General features: G+C 42.8%; 1 protein-coding gene across 2 annotated transcripts in view; it reads left to right on the top strand.

The window, feature by feature from the left end:
• Window positions 1-16,967, top strand: part of Tph2 (tryptophan hydroxylase 2) — a 99,592-nt gene that overhangs the window by 39,456 nt on the left and 43,169 nt on the right. For both annotated transcript variants that reach the window (XM_038314929.1, XM_038314928.1), the window contains exon 7: window positions 2,095-2,230. In XM_038314929.1, coding sequence (XP_038170857.1) covers window positions 2,095-2,230 — 136 coding nt within the window. The remainder of the gene's footprint in view (window positions 1-2,094; window positions 2,231-16,967) is intronic.

Here is a 16,967-nt window from a genome sequence, read left to right as displayed (position 1 = left end):
TAGAATAATATCCCACAGCTTTTGCCATCTCTTTCTCCCAAGTTGCTATTTTCACTCAAGTCGGTGTAGAGTTCAGTTTGAGTCACTCACTGGCACACAGCAGACACAAGGCAAGTTCAAGTGTGTGGGTTCGAGTTTCTTTTAATTGACTCATTTAAAAAAGGTGCCTCATTTATATGAAGCAGAAACTTCTAAGCCAGTAGTCTATACAGAGTCAATGTTCTCGATGGCAAAATTTTATGTTTTTCTAATTTTCGTGAAATAAAATATGACTATTAAAATAAAAAATACTAACTTATGCCCCACATATGAGCTATATTGCCATAACTGATATACTATAGGAAAGGAAGAAAATACACTTATCCTTTTGATACTCAGGAGAACAATCTAAGTTGGAAATTCTTGGCATAAACATAATGCTGCTAGAATTATGGCTCCAGGGAGGCCCGAGAGTGGTGTTATTTATATGCTGGTACCAGAAATCCCAAAATGGGCTTGTTTTACAAACTTTGTTGGCTTTGCCTTTTATTGCTGTTTCCAACCATCCTGAGGTACTCTCTAATAAGTTGTTTTCAGAATGAGGGCCTATGCAATGCTCGCATCCTGGGAAAGTCCTCTTGGACACGACGCTAAGAGAGGTAAGCCAAAAACCAGGAAGACAAAGAACAGATGGGCCCGTTGTACATGGAGTCTAAAACCATCTAAAACAGAACCAGACAATAGAGCAGTGGTTACTGAGGTGAGAGGAGAGTAAGAGAAGTGGGAGACATTAGTCAAAGGCTACAAAGTTGCCCTTATGCACAGTGAGTAAGTCTAGAGACCTAACTTGCACAATGACCATGGCTGGGCACACTATGTTACATAATGGCATTTTTCTTGAGAGTAGATTTTTATGGTGCTTTTAACCATACACATGGATCTATGTAGAATCAGTATATTAGGCTGACTTTGCAATCATTTGACTGTATATTTATAAAAATGTGTTTGACATTTTAAATATATACGTTTTTACTAGAAACAACCATACTCCTAAAAGAGAACAATCAATATAAAATAACCATCTTAAAACACAATATTTCAGCAAAGCACCTTATATCTTTTTCATAAAGTTGAGATCAATGGTGAGCCGTGGATTTCTTTTGTGAATGGTTAACTTCAGATTTTAACTGTATTCTTATTTTCCTTCTCGCTCCCATAAAGCGATCTGGTACGTGGTACTTCGGGGATGCCACAGATCACGGTGATTCTCTGTGCAATAGGACAAAGAACAGCACAACACAATGATATTTGGAGGGACTTGCACAAAGTTACAGAAGAAATAATCCCAAGACGCCGATTGAGGGAGAGCCTCCGCTGCGTGTTGCTCAACACTGGCACGCAGAGCGGATACCCAGGGGAGGAAACTGAGAGTGTGTAGTAGGGCACCATGCTAGGTTATAATCTCCTCCTACATCTTTGAGTTTTCTTATTCGCGTTTGGCTTCTGAATTTAGGTCCCTAAAAATACTTTTAACCTTCTTTTTTTAATGAACATCTTGTTCCCCTGGAAACCACCACTCGTGAGCAAAAGCATATTTTAGTCACCGGAGTCCACAAGCATGATGTCTGTTAATAGGATGCATCATTCCTTCGTCAGGAGTTTTAAAACCTGCATGATTTTGCAAATAACAGAGACCCTAAAATTTCACCATGTAAGAATGTATTATTTAATGAATGTATTATCATGTATGAATGTATTATTTAATGACTATCATTGCCAAAGACTTTTTTCTAAAGGGTGAAAGCATGCATAGCAAGCGTCCAAAATGGTCAATGAGCTTATAGTTCTTTTTTTTTTTTTTTTTTTTTTTTTTTGGTTTTTCGAGACAGGTTTCTCTGCAGCTTTAGAGCCTGTCCTGGAGCTAGCTCTTGTAGTCCAGGCTGGTCTCGAACTCACAGAGATCTGCCTGCCTCTGCCTCCCGAGTGCTGGGATTAAAGGCGTGCGCCACCACCGCCCGGCGAGTTTATAGTTCTTAAAAGATTATTAAGAAAAAATATATGGGCCCTCTGGTCCCAAGGTCTGAGTTTAGTTTATTCTTCCTCTTGTCTCTTTAGAGCGGTCTGGCTTCACGGTGAGACCAGTGGCTGGCTACCTGAGCCCAAGAGACTTCCTGGCTGGCCTGGCCTATAGAGTATTCCATTGTACTCAGTATGTGCGGCATGGCTCAGACCCCCTCTACACCCCAGAACCGTGAGTACTGTATTCAGAGTCAAACTGCATGAAGGTCACTGCTGTGTTAGATGGTCAAAGCTTCCTTGACTTGATTTCATATTTTCAGCACTGAGAACCACAACACTTGTCTGGAGAAAGAACAATCTGGAAGATCAGCATCTTCAGCTGGTACCTTGGGCCTCTGATATTCTAGCTGGGGTCATCTCTCTTATTTAACTGCAATATTGAATGTTTTGCTTGAGCCAGTCTCTGTTTCTTTTCCTTCTTAGCTTCCTCCTCATCCTCTTCTGTTTTTCAAGATATGGTTTCTCTGTGTAGCCCTGGCTGTCCTGGAACTCACTCTGTAGACCAACCAGGTTGGTCTCGAATTCAGAGATCCACCTGTCTCTGCCTCCCGAGTGCTGGGATTAAAGGTGTGCAGTACCACTGCCTGGCATTCTTAGCTTCTTGAATGTTCTTCCATTCTTCTCATCATTTCCAGATAGCAGCAAAGCATTTGATTCTTTTTTGCCTGTCAGTTTTTCTCAAAAGACTCGTCTGTGGCCCTTACGTCCATTCCTTCCTTGCCGATGGGAAGTTAAGAGCAGACAGAGAAGCCATAAGATTGGGTCATCTAATGATGTTGTGGGTGAGCAGGGGGTTGGTGGGGGGGTGGTGAACGGTGAACCCCTTACTGTTCAACAGTTAGCCTTCCCATAAATGGGATTATACAGTCTACAAGTGCCAGATGCCCTATATTCTACTTACCATACTTTGAAAAATGATACTTACTGGGAAATACCTATGTGCTTGGGTCATTTGGGAAAGAGACAACCCCTTGTTGCCCTGGGCTGACAGATGGATAGCAATGGTTGATATGTAAGCAGACAGGAAACATGACATTAGGTGTTAGTCGCACCAATGACTGCTGGTAAGTCCTGTGAAGGCAGATGGAGCAGGAGGAAGAGATAGAGAATCAATTGCTTTACTTTTTGCTGTGGGTCTCCAAGGTGTCCATTGGCAGAGGACATTAGAGCAGAGATCTGAGTGCAAATATTCCAAGTCAGAAGAGCAAGGAAGGGAAAGACCCCGAGGCTGGGCCCTGCCATGGTTGTCTGCCTCCCTGGGCTCCACTCAGATGAATGCCTCACCCCAATTTTAGGCTAATTTCTTGCTAGCTGTTCTTCAAGGCACTCAAGTTATCACTTTGCTTATGATGCTGTTTCCCTTGAATAAGCACATGATTAATGGGCTGCCAAGGTCTTCACGGGGGAGCAGAGAGCCCTCGAGGTCCAAGCAGTTAAGTGGCTGATAACTGCGAAGGTGGGCAGGGATTAGAGCTGAGATTCTGGAGCCCCCTTTCCCCCCTCCTAGGCTGGCACGAACCGCTGGCCAGGTAGGTCCCTGTAGGGTCACTATGCTGTTTTTTTTAGCTCCATTCAGCTTCTCTGAAAGCGTTTCAGGGTAAACAAAGGTTACTTATAGGACTCCAGACATTTGGAAAAGCAATGCCTCTTAGAGTGGAGTACTCAAAGGAGCATTGTCAGAGTTAGAAAGGCAATCTCTAAATCTAGCCCAGAGGGTTTACAAATGGCCCTGTTTACAAATAGCAGGCACTTTGTTAGCTCTTTTTGAGTAACTGGCCCTCCTGAGACCCGTGATAGCGTGCCAATAGGTATGCAGAAAGAGAGGGCCAAGAAATGAGATTTTAGCCACAGAAGTCTATAAAATTTTGGGATAATGTGTTACATTTTTACCAAAGTACTTGCAGCCAATTCATTCAGCAATATTTATGTGCAGTGTTAGCGGGGAGGTACAGCCGATTTAGAGATGAATAAAATATAGTTTGCTTTGCTTTTTTTTCTTAAAGCAGTTGACATCTGGCAGGGGAGGAAGAATCACAAATAATCAGAAAAGAGTTTGTTTAGGGGTATTGCATTAGAGAATCCCAGAGGACAGAACCATCCAGAGAGAATAGAACAAGAATAGAAGTTGGGAATGGTGAGCAGAGAGCTCCAAGTGAAGGGACAGGCAAACCCAAGGGACAAGCAAACCCAAGAGACAAGCAAACACAAAGTCGTGGAGGCACACAGAAGGTATCAGTAGCAGCTTTCATAGAGCATGGAGTGGCTACAGTACAGCTTATATCAGAGGTGGAACTCATCCGAGCACATCACAGTCATTTGTCAACCTAGGACAAATGGGTTTTGGTTTTCGCAGAAGGGGCTGGGGAACTGTCCAAGGTTCTGAAGCATGATCCGGTATTTATGTTTGAGAAAGATGGTTCTGAAGCATGATCCGGTATTTATGTTTGAGAAAGATGACCGGGCGCTGCGGTAGTGTGGAGAATAATCGAGATGGAAAGTTGGCTAGGGTGCTGACAAGTTCAGGTGTTGAGTTAAGGGGAAGCAATGAAGCAGTGGGGTGTCTCTTTCATGTTCTCTTAACCCTATAGGAAAGGACTTAATAATGTTTTCTGACTGTAGTTAAAGACAAGGAGACGGAAGTCCCCTAAGGTAATGGTAAAGTTTTTATTGAGAAAGTAAATGACTTGTTATTTCTAGTAATTGTTAAGATTACTGGAAGAAGAAGATGAGGAAATGAAGAGGAGGATTTGGATTGGAATATGCTGTCTTTGAGATTCTCGGGGTTGGGATTTCCTTTTAAAGAAGACCTTAGTTATGGAGTTCAGAAGTGAACTTGAAGATTGTACTAGAAAGAATTGAGTACTTGAATTTTTTATTATTTTGAGGATTTAAGACAATGTATTTTGAGCGTATTCACCCCATTCATACCTATAGCTTCTCTCAAATCCACTCCCATCCCTCTACCTCTTTCTTCTCTGTATATATAATGACCTGAGTCCAATCTGTGCTGCCTAGCTATTTCTAGATCTGAGGGCAACTCACCAGCGCATGACTGATATACCAGAGGCCGTAGTCATAAAGAAAACTGACTCTCTCTTCTTTGGAAGCCATCGGCTATCCAAAGATCTCCACTCATAACTGAAGATGATTACTGAACTATTCCCCACTCCGTGTGAGAATGTTGATTGGCTTGACTTTGTGCATGTGACCACAGGTACCATGAGCTCATGAGGGCTGCTGTTCTGCCAATGTCCAGAAGAGACTGCTTCACTTCTGTGTCCAGACTTCTGGAGAACGGTCCTTTCAAATTGTAGGAGTCCCATGGACACACAGACCAGAGGAGAACCTAGGAATTCACTAATTTTGTGTTGTCTTGTTTATCAACTAATTCATTCGATTGTGTGGTCTATATATGTGTTTACACATGTTTATGTGTGTGTGTAGGTGTGTGTGCAAAGGATGACCTCGAGTGTCATTCCTCCTCTGGTGTCATCTGCCTTGGGGCTCTAATGCTTGTGTGGCAAGACATTAGGGGTTAGTTTCCTTAGCCTTAATTTTAATAATATTTATTTGTTTAAAAGGATGATTTTGTAATAATTGATGCACATATAGGACCCAGAATTCAAAGGTTATACTGTACACAGTGAGTGCCTTTTCTTCCCCTTGATACTGGTTTCTATTATAGCCTTCCAGAAATATGCTATGCAGAATAAATTCTCTGTAGTGATCCTTTTAATCCTTGTGGATCACAAAGTCCAGTCTCTTTTTAGCGACATGGTTTGGACACATAAAATACTGTACTTAGAAGTACCCTTTACTGCCCAACAGCTTTAGCAGACATTGTCTTTAAAATGAAATCCTGCTTTCTCAATTGCACACCATCAAGAAGGGCAGAGTCTCCAATTTGTGAGGTTCAGCTTGGCTGCTGTGTTTGGTGCCTGTTCTTTCCCTCTAAATTGCAGCCCCCCAGGTGTTGAACCGTGGTGGTGGAGGCAGCACTAATGAGACAAAGGTGAGCTGTGAAGACCTGGGTAGAAATGGGAACGAAAGCCACAAAAAGACGGTATCTGAAAAAGGGACTATTTTCTCTGCCAGTCCAAAAGGAGTACAGTTTGCTATCACAGACTTCAACATATAATGACTTTTTTTCAGTATATTAACTTATGTGCAAATAGTACTATGTGTTTTCTTAAATTTATCTATTTTTATGTACATTGCCATTTTGACCTGCATTTATGTCCAATTTTCTAACACACGTTTTTGGCTTGCTTATATGTTTTCCTCTTTAAAATGCCTTTATCTTATTAATTTTTGGAATAATATTATTTTATGTGTATGGGTGTTTTGCCTACACATGTCTATATACCACTTGTATTCCTGGTGCCCACAGAGGCTAGAAGAGGGCATCAGTTCCTTTGAACTTGGAGTTACAGATCGTTGAGAGCAACCATGTGGGTGCAGAGAATCTAACCCTGTCCTCTGCAAGAGCAGCAAGTGCTCTTAACCACCGAGCATATTAGCCCTCCTCTACCCTTTTCAGCTTTTATTTTTATTTTATTGAAATAACTGTTTCATGCAATATGTTCTGATTGCACTTTTTCTCCCTCTCAGCTCCTCCTAGGTCCTCCCTACTCACCCAGTTCCATGCCCGTCCTTTTCCTCTCTCCTTAAAACGTAAATAATAAAAGAAAAGCAAATATAAAAAAAAAACAAGAAACACACACAACATAAAATCCATAACCAAAATTTCCAAGTAAAACACCAATAAGAGAAAAAAAAATAGGCCCAGGCAAAGCTATGTGAGACAAAGTTTGCAAAAGTACTGCTGAGTTTAGTTTATGTTGGCTGTCTACTCCTGGGCATGGAACCTGCCCTGAAGTATTGTTAATATGGCCAGCGGGACACAGCTGCAAAGGACTACATTTTCCCTTCAGTGGGTACCAAGAGTAGATGGTTCCTTGGTTAGGGCTGGGAGCTCTGTCAGCTTCTTCCTCTCAACACTGGGAACCTCTCTGGCATGAACTTGCGTAGGCCTCGTGAGTTTATCTGTGAATCAGTCCTATTATGTCTGGAGGACACTTTTTTTTGCAGCCATCTACCTCCCCTGGCTCTTACAATCTTTCAAACTCCTCTTCCTCATAGCTCCTTTAGACCCAAGGGGAAAGTTTGATGAAGACATCCCACTTAATACTGAACAGTGCAACGTCTCTTTATCTCTTCACATTGTTCAGTTCTGTTGTGTGATATTTCCCGTCTTTTGCAGGAAGCTTTCCTGATGGTTGAGTCAGGCCCTGCTTTATGGGTATAGCTGAATGTCATTATGAATCCTTTTGTTGATAAATTTCTTTAGCAGGATAATAATAGCAGATTTTTCCTAGGACCATGCCCTATGGAGTCTCATGCTCTCGGCTACGCTGGCAATATCAGGCATAAGATCCAGCCCATGGAGTAGGTCTTAAACCCCATCAGAGAGTGACCAGTCATCGCCAAAACATTTGTGCCACCATTGCATCATTGAGTGTATCTCACGGGCAGGCCGCCATTGTAGATTATGAAGTCTGCAGCTGAGCTGATGATTATCATTCCCCTCTTGTAGCATTCCAGTACCATCAATAGGGGTGAACCTCTAGTTAGGGATGACTTCTCTGTGTTCAATGAGATATGTAAGTATTATCTTCACTAATAGGGATTTCACATCAGTTTGTGGAGAGCAACCAATAGCTTTGACAGTAGCCTAAGATGTTTGGGGGTTTCCATGGGGCCCCTTTGACCAAAACCTCAACTATATATAACTCATTCCTGGCACTCAGAGTTTTGCTTATTGGCACAAGATGTCTTGTTGGGGCATTGAACCACTATTGTTTGGTGAACTCTATTCAGATTTCTATCATATGTATATGTGTATTTTAGGAAGTGTCTTCAGTAATGGTTTAAGTTTGGTTTTAGTAATGGGTTTCTGTAGGGCTCTCCAATGGCTCTTATTGTTGCCCCTTTCCATATTTCTTTGCTTATACCTCTCTTCCAACCTCTTCCTCATTTAACCCTCTTACTCTAGTCTCCCCCATAACAATTTAATTATATTTAATCTTTCCATAACAATTTAATTATATTTCCCCTTCCTTGGTCGAACCTCTCATTCCCCCTAGTCTCTTGCTGGGTACCTAATGTGGTTAGATGCATTGTAGCACACATGAGACTGGTTTTCATGTAACCCAGGCTTGTTTTGAACTTCTTATGTAGCAAAAGATGGCCTTAACCTCCCAATCCTCCTGCTCCCCTCCAAGGCTGAGTCATTTATTTATTTGAGACAGGGTCTCGTGTAACATAGCCTGTTGGCCTTAAACACATTATATAACTCAGAGTGACCTTGAACATCCAATATTCCTGTCTTCACCTGTCAGGTGCTGGAATCACAGACATGCATTACTTTGGCTAGGGTTCAAACCCTCATGTATGCTAGTCCAGCACTCCACCAAATGAGCTATATTTTCAGTTTCAGATTTTGCATTTTAAAGACTTCGAATTCTTTGAACTTGGGCAGACAGTAAGACTTGAATTAAAAAAGTGATGGCATATTGGATTGCTTCCTTGGGAGAAATCTTTGTAGCCTGTAGCACTGTAGAGAAGTCTTGTAAGTTGGTGATTCCTGGCTTTTCTGATTGCAGGAGATACTTTTCCATGTGTTTATGTCTGATTGAAGGTCACTGATACACATCTGGATTGAAGATCACTAATACACATCTGGATTGAAGGTCACTGATACACATCTGGATTGAAGGTCACTGATACATAAAAAGTAGAGGATGCTTACTATTTTCTCCTGGGGCAGTGCCTGAGGCTGTGATTCTGCACCTCAGTGTAGGCTAGTCGAGTACTTTGATTTACTGTGATCCCAAATAATGCTGTGGTTAATCAAGTATCAATTCCAACAAACGATTTCCAACAGAATATCAACTGGCCAATTTTAAATTATTTTAATAAGATCATTCATCTCACAGAGTGGAATGAGTGAAGAAGGGCTCCAAGTGCCAGGTTACAGGGACGTATGAGCATAATTGAGTATGTATGCAGATAACAAGATTTGTGGCACCTTTAAAGCTACTTGGTTTGATTTTTGCCTGTGGGCTTTGCCATGTCGTTCGCATGGCCACCTTATCTTCTTTCAGGACAGACTTGGCACTTTGTGGCTGCTGTTGTTGTGTGTAGGGAAATGTCTTGTGCATTTTAATGCACTTAGGAGCATTGGTAGTCACCACCTATTAGCTGTCAAGAGCACCCTTATCGGACACCTGTCTCATTTACAGACTCATAAGTTGTTCCTCAGAGGGCAACATTAACGTGAGTTAACATTGCAAGGGAGTAAGAAAGCCTGGCTTCTGCCAATGACTGAGCCTTCCTTCAGAAGCCACCTATAGATCCTTGTCTTCTTCCTGACATAAAACACTAGCATTCCTTCATTTGACATTTGTTAGTTCCTCTTTCATATAGTTAAGAAAGTCTGATCTTATCAAACCATTACTTAGTACCTATGAGATTTTCCACATCAGTGGTGGGGCAGGAAGAAGGGAAGGGAAAGAGGGAGATAGGCAGACAGAGAGAGACAGAGACATATAGTCACATCTAAGCAACATACAGAAAGTGACACAGAGACAGAGTCTCGATCTTCCTTGAAAGGCCTGCCAGGTGGTTCATTCTTTTTTGGAGCAACTCTGTGGAAATTCTTTTGGATTCAGCTCAGTTCTAGCCTTCTTTTGAAGCCTTTTGCAGTCAGTTAGATGTGTCTACAGCACTCCACCTTACTTCGGTGTCAGCCTTTACAACACTGCCTGATAATTATTTGTTCATGTGCCATTTGTTCCAGAAGACTCTCATAAACTTAGACCAGTTGGCACAGGTAACTTCAGAAGTGGAAAGAGGCAGACTTACTGTAGATGGAACGGCGGGGCTGCGTCCCGCCACCTGGCTAGCTTTACACCTGAAATAATTACATGGAAACTGTATTCATTTAAACACTGCCTGGCCCATTAGTTTCAGCCTCTTATTGGCTAACTCTCATATCTTGCTTTAACCCATATTTAGTAATCTGTGTAGCAACATGAGGTGGTCGCTTACCAGAAGAGATCTTAACCTGCATCTGTCTTGGAGAGGAGAAGCATGGTGACTGCCTGAAGTGTCTGCCTTCTCTCTCCCAGAATTCTGTTCTGTCTACTCCGCCTACCTAATTTTCTGTCCTATTAAAGGGCCAAGGCAGTTTCTTATTAACCAATGAAAGTAACACATAGACAGATGACTCTCCTCTATCAGACTTACTGTGGAGTGGATCTCTAAACATGGCATAGGAAGGAAAAACTGAGTGGTGAGTGTTCTAAGTCATGGGTGGTAGTGCCTCTAGATGTCAAATTTTTGAGATACACCCAGAGTCTCAGACCTGGTCCAAGAGAATCCAAGGTTGCAGGTCCAGCTTTGTAGAGAATCCAAGGTTGCAGGGCCAGATGAATCTCAGTCACTCTGCAGTAGCAGGCCCTCTTTCTGAATGGCTTCAGTCCTACACCAATGTGTTTTCCACTCAGCCCCACAGCTTTGCTGATTCCAGGGTCTGATGGTGACCGTTCCTCCATGAATCAGAAATTTTCACATGTTCATATCACCAGGAGAACTCATGAAACTTTTATGGTGAAGTTTTCCAGTGCCAATAGAAGCTCCAGAGGTAGGTCATTTGAATCAGCATATCCTTTTCTTTAAATCACATCTACTAAGGAACAACCCACTATGTCCGTTGACTTTACTTGTAGGATGATAAAAGTCTTAGAAGAAAAAGTAGTTATTGTGGAGTTGATGAAGAGGAACTAAAGATGTGAAGGTTGCTTCAATTTCCCCTTAAAGAGAAAGAGAAGGAGGCAGGGTAAGCAGAGGGAGATCTAACCATATATCATCAAGTATTAAAAATGTATTTGTTTTATTCTTTGGGTAACTAACGTTATTGTTGTATCTAGAAGGTAGAAAAAAGTTTTTCCTGCCTTACAAATAATTCACTTCATGCTATGTTTAAAATTATATCTGAGCCACATTAAATATTAAGATAGAAATTTAGACAGAGAGGCAGAGTCATCAGATGACAGAGTTGTCAGATGAAAAAGAGTCATCAGACAGATAGTCAGACACCCAGAGTAAGGAGGGAGGAAGAAACAATGAAGAAAGATTAAATGAAGAAAGCCTAGCATGGGCTTTGAAACCTCCAAGCCTACCCTGACTGACCAACCTCCTCCAACAAGGCTACACTTTCTAATCCTTCTCAAACAGTTCTGCTAACTGGGGACCAAGAATTCAAACAAATGAGCTCATGGAGACCATTCTCATTCAAACCACCATAGTGGATGATACTGAAGTAGGTGGGAGCTTCTTCCCCAGGGAGAAGACTGAACTAGGGAAGTAGGTAGGGACATTTGTGGAATTGATTCAGTTGAGGAAATTCTTGCCTGTGCAAAAAATAAAAGTTGTCAGGAGGAGTCTTTCCCTCCACCTTTTGCCGAAGCAGCTTAGTTGGGTCTGGTCTCTGTTATCAGGTTTCTGGTTCTTAGATACTTAACTTTTCAGTTTCTCTACTGATTCTACTCCCTAATATCTATTTCAATGCATTTTGACTTTATTTTCCAGGGTAAACTCTTCTGGTGGGATTGCGATCTTGATTCCTTGGAGTTCCTGTAGTGTTCTTTAATGTATCCTATGATAGGTAGATTGTGAATACTGGCCATTCCATTTGGATGTGTCCATTACATGTCTATGTGGTCTGTAATTCTCTTAGTGGTTACTGTGGCCAATGAGACTGGAGATAATGCAGAGTTCATCAGCAAGAAATACAGTTCAAGGAAACATCTTTTCCTGGACTCATAACTCATGCTTGCTTTAGTTACTTTTGTGTTCTTGTGGCAACATAGAAGAAATTTTATTTTGGCTTATGGTCCTAGGGGGATAATTCTGTCATGGAGGGGAGTCAGGGCAGCAACAGTAGGCATGGTGGCAAGGGCAGAATGCTGAAGGCTCACAGACTTTACCATAGGCATGAAGAAGAGAGCAAACTGGAAATGGTGTGAGTATCTACACTCAGTCTGTCACTTAAGGTAGACTTTCAAACTCCAATGAGGCTACACCACCTAAACCTCCCGAAACAGTGTCACAAACTGCTGACCAAGTGTTCAAACGCCCAAGAGTGTGGGAGACAATTATTGTTCAAATCACTACAACACCCTTGAGATGCTGCACGAATTGACCGAGGGCTAGTAAATAGAGAAGGTCAGGGCAAGAAGGTCTTTCTTTCCAAATTATTGCTACAGAACTATTTGATATAATACAGTCTCATTCTCTTCAATATAGCCTGAGCCTCTGTCGGAGACCAGCCCGGACAGAAACCATTTCTTGTCCCAGTGTGGGAATAAATGAGGCATGCTTCACAAGACAATACTGGGAAGGAGTCTCAGGGTTCATTCAGATCCTGAAGATCACCCTTGTTTATTCTCCAAACAGCTTTTATATCAAAACATAAACTGAGGGGCAAATTCATTAGCATTGTTTCCTAGGTGTGCGTGTGTGTGTGTGTGTGTGTGTGTGGGGGGGGGGGGGGTGATGACTTAGGTCACGTCCATTTGTCTCCTCCATGCCCATTCTAATTTTGTTTTATAGACTGAGAAACACCTTTTCCCCAGGCGACCTCCTAAATTACAACAGAAGGAGCAGAGTGACATTAGCATATCCCGACCACTGGTTTAGGATGACGGTTGTTTTTTTTACCATCAAAAGGCTAGGCAACCATCTTCTGCGTGGCAGGTGCAAATTGTGCCTTGTAAGTCGCCTAGAATTCTCTGACTGCCAGACAATGTAGGAATATGGGCCTGTATAATTCGGCCCCTACAAGCCTGCCCTGCCTAGATTTCTGGTTGGAGTGAGAGGTGTCCAAGGGTCTCAGCGTTCAGTGCCTTGTGCCATCTAGGACATAAACATTACTCGCAACAGAGTGGAAATCACACCCACACCGTGACTTCCTTAAGCCATTTCTGTTTTTGAGAGGGGGCAGCCAGAATTTAATATGTAAACACTTTCAACATTGTTCTTTGAGGTCGAACCCGAACAGTGAGCTTTTCCATAAGTGGTGTCTTAGTTTGCTTTCTATTGTACAATAAAATCCCCACCAGGAGAGGAAGAAAGGCTTTTTTTTTTGGCCTTGAGGGTCGCACTTTATTATCCTAGGGAATCTGGGGGCAGGAACTCAAAGCAGAAACCCAGAGACAGGAACTGAAGCAGAGGCCATGGAGGAGTGATACTGGCCTGATCTTCATGGCTTGCTCACTTTGATTTCTTCTACCACAGGAATACCAGCCCAGGGATGAAACTGCCCCCAGTGAACTTGGCTTTTCCACAGCAATCATTTGTCCAGGGCATGTCTTACAAACTTGCCTGCAGGCAATCTGACAGGGACTTTTTTTTTTTTAAACACAAAGGTCCTTCTTAGACAACACTAGCTCATGTCAAGTTGACAAAAACTTAACCAGGACAAGAGCCCCTGCTGGAGTGTAAAAAAAGAAAAGCATAGTTGCACCAGAAATTTCCTTTAAATAGTCTTAATGAAAGCATTAGAAAGGATATATTTTATATTACATCTTAGATGCGGGCTTTAGCTTATTGGCAATACAGATACACTGGATACAGCGTAGCATTTGCTCATTAGATCTCGGAGCTGTGCTTACTGCTGTGTGGGGATGATTGCTCCTCCAGCACATACTCATGGGGCATAGCTTCTGCCCTGGTGCCATCGCTTGTCGAATCAAAAGCAGCCTCTGACCGTTAGGAGTAAGTCATGACACCGCAGATGGGCCCTGCAGCGTTTACTGCCATGATACGCCTAGATGCATGTGTGCTAAGTATAATCTTTCTTGCTCACAGTTGAACAGTTTAGGCACAATTAATGCTAGTTTGAAATATCTTTTCCCCCCTCTTTGTAATCACTGCTGTGTTTCTACTTTACAGGAAAAATAAAAGTGAATGACCTAAGACCATATTATTCATTGTGCCTTGGGGAAGTGAGCGCGTTTTAAGCTTACCCGTTGCTTATTATGACAGAATCCTCCCAGGGCTAGCAAAAGATGTGGTCTGTTTCCTTTCTTTGGGGGCACAGCCGTGAATTTTTGTTTAAGTGAGAACAGCAGCAGGCGAGAATGCCAGCTTTCACATTTACAGAGGTTGGCTGCTCCCGTTTGATAGACAGATGCCTCCTGCTAGGCCTGTAACAAGACCACAGATACGATCTCACCTTTCCCATCTTTCTCTGTTGGGCGCTCTGGGTCTTCACACTGGTCCAGCATGAACCCTGATCACTGTGAGTGTTTTCAGGACATGCTTCTTCTGAGGTCAAGTCTGGGTCTGATCTCAATGGAAGAGTTGCATAGACAAGCCTGTGTTTCCTTTTCCTCTGTCCTGGAGGACACACGAGCTCAGCACCAAGCCTGCCTAGCCATCTGGTTTTCTTCTTTATGTTGTTGTATGTTGTTGTCACCCTTGCTGTTCAAGGTTGCGACAGTGATTCTGAGATGATGGTGTGTTTTCAGAAAGCCCGATTCATCTAGCCTCCCTTGCGGCTTTGTAATCCAGAGCTCATATGTGCACTCCCTTACCGTCTACTCTCTCAGAAGAAATTTGCTTTGGGACTTTTCCAGGGCCAGTGAAGATGGTAGAGCCTTGAAAATATTGTCATCCCTTTTATCCTCGCCTCTGAGTGACTTAAACAGCCACCAACACCACGGATGGCATCAGCAGTGACACTTCTAGCAGGAGCAAACGTGCAGTTTGTGTGTCTATTAATGAATGGGTCTATTCCTCGAGTGCCAGGAACTCTCAGTATTGAATGTGAAGAAACCCATTGGAAACTCAAAACTACCTGAGCTGTTCTGAATTTATGAACGGGGAAACGAGGCACTGAAATGTGAAATTTTTCTATGGTAACGTAAGTAGGGAACCCAGGATCTGAACTGGGATACTGATGCCAGCATTTGCGGATTTAAACACTGCTTTTTGATACATAGACACAACACCTCAAAACTTCCACATATGTTAAAATTGAACAGTTGTCTCAGATTTTAATTATAAAGTTTGAAAAGAGCTCAGAAATGACTTTCTTTGGGGGGGAGGGGCTTCTTCTTTGAATACGCTGTGCCTATTGGAAAGACTAGGTCTATGGTTTTCAGTCCCATCCTTGACCCAATTACCAGGCTTGCTCTAAGTTGGCTCTCCCCTTTGATCTTCATGGGGTTGCAGCTGCTTAACACTCTCATTTATCATGAGGAGGCAAATCTCCCATGTCACTGGGAAAAAAAGAAGGACACAGCACCTCAGGACAGCACACTCAGGCCAGAGGAGACCGCTGTGTTCTGTCCTCAGGACAGCAGCACGCAGGACTCCATGCCCTGGCATCCGAGTCCTACCACCAGCTCCCAGTGTGAGGCCGGCAAGCCATTTAACCTCCCTGCGTGCAAGCTGATGAAATAAGTCTTTGATCTTTGGAGGGAAGGAAGCTTGGCATAAATACCAAGCAGGTTCACTCATCCTCTTGGACGCGTGCGGAGACTGATGTTTCTCATAAAATTCCAGAACGTTTTTTAGCGACAGGACGACATTCCTAGAGGAGACCCTCCATGATTTCAGTCACACTGTTAGGCCTTGTTTTGTGGAGTCCCTAAAAGCAAAACATCCCTCCAAGACTTTTCCCTCCAGAACCTGTCGGGGGCATCGAGCATACTTCACAGTACTTGATTGTCTTTAAAAAGTCTTCTATATTACTTTAAAGCCTGGGCATCGTGCCTTATAGGCTCCCTGAAACCTGGGCTTTCCTCTTTGAAACTATCTGCAATGACTTGGGATAAAAACTCTAGTCTCAGCCCTTCTTTCTCTCCTTTTCAAGCTGATTCGTAGCACTAGTCCTCCGGGTGCCATGTCCCCACATCCAGGATTGGCATGTGCCTGGTACACCCCCCCCCCCTCGCCCCAGCAAGCTGGAGTCGGGGAGAAGTTCATTACGCATCTTCAGGTGTGGAAGATAGTGATGATCAGGGAGCATTTTTTTCTCTAGAAATATTTGCATTTTTAAATTGAAAGTTCAGAAGAAGAAATTCAAAGTGATTGAATTCCAGGAAAAAAGAGGTAATTACCTCTCCAGCCTCTTCATTGCGGTGTGAAGAATGACATCCATGGGTAATCCTGTCACAGACACCGCCACTAGAGAGAGAGAGAAACGGAAGTTGATACCCCCTCGCTCTCCCTCCCTCATTCTATCTGTCTGGCATCAGTTGGCTCGCTTTGGAGAGGTCTGCAGGACCTTCGCCGTTTTACAGATGGCGATTCTAAGGTTCACAGCAGCCAGGTAATTTCCCTAAGGTCGTTCAGTTAGGAAAGAGCAGAACCACGATTTGGTCCGGAGCCCTAATGTGACTGGAAATTAGGAACGGCGAGCGCCGGTTTCACTTGGATTCATCCTGGTGCGGAGCAGAGGAGTCTCTTCCACAGCTGCTGTGTTCCATCGAGTTGGGCGTTTCTCATACGCCAGATTTTTCCAAGCGCTAGCAGTTCAAAAGGAATGTGGAACGACCTCTTTTCTGGATGTGCCTGCAGTTCATTAGTGATGAAGGACTGAGAGAGCAAAACTCATTCGAGTATGAAAGCTGAGACATAAACTCAATTTAATGCAATATGAGCAATAATATTTAACTTATGGAAACTTAGGTTTCCAACGCATTACATTTCTACATTTTTAAAAAATGTAGGGTGAAAACGACTCCTAACTTCCATTTTTCTAGATGAGAAATTATTAGGTTTCTGTTGACCAATGTGATAAAATGTGATTACTGATACTTAAATGAAATTAATTA

Source organism: Arvicola amphibius, chromosome 17, assembly GCF_903992535.2.
Source record: "Arvicola amphibius chromosome 17, mArvAmp1.2, whole genome shotgun sequence".
Taxonomy (NCBI): Eukaryota; Metazoa; Chordata; class Mammalia; order Rodentia; family Cricetidae; genus Arvicola; species Arvicola amphibius.
The sequence above is the reverse complement of the archived record's forward strand: the minus strand, read 5'-3'. Positions and strand labels throughout refer to the sequence as shown.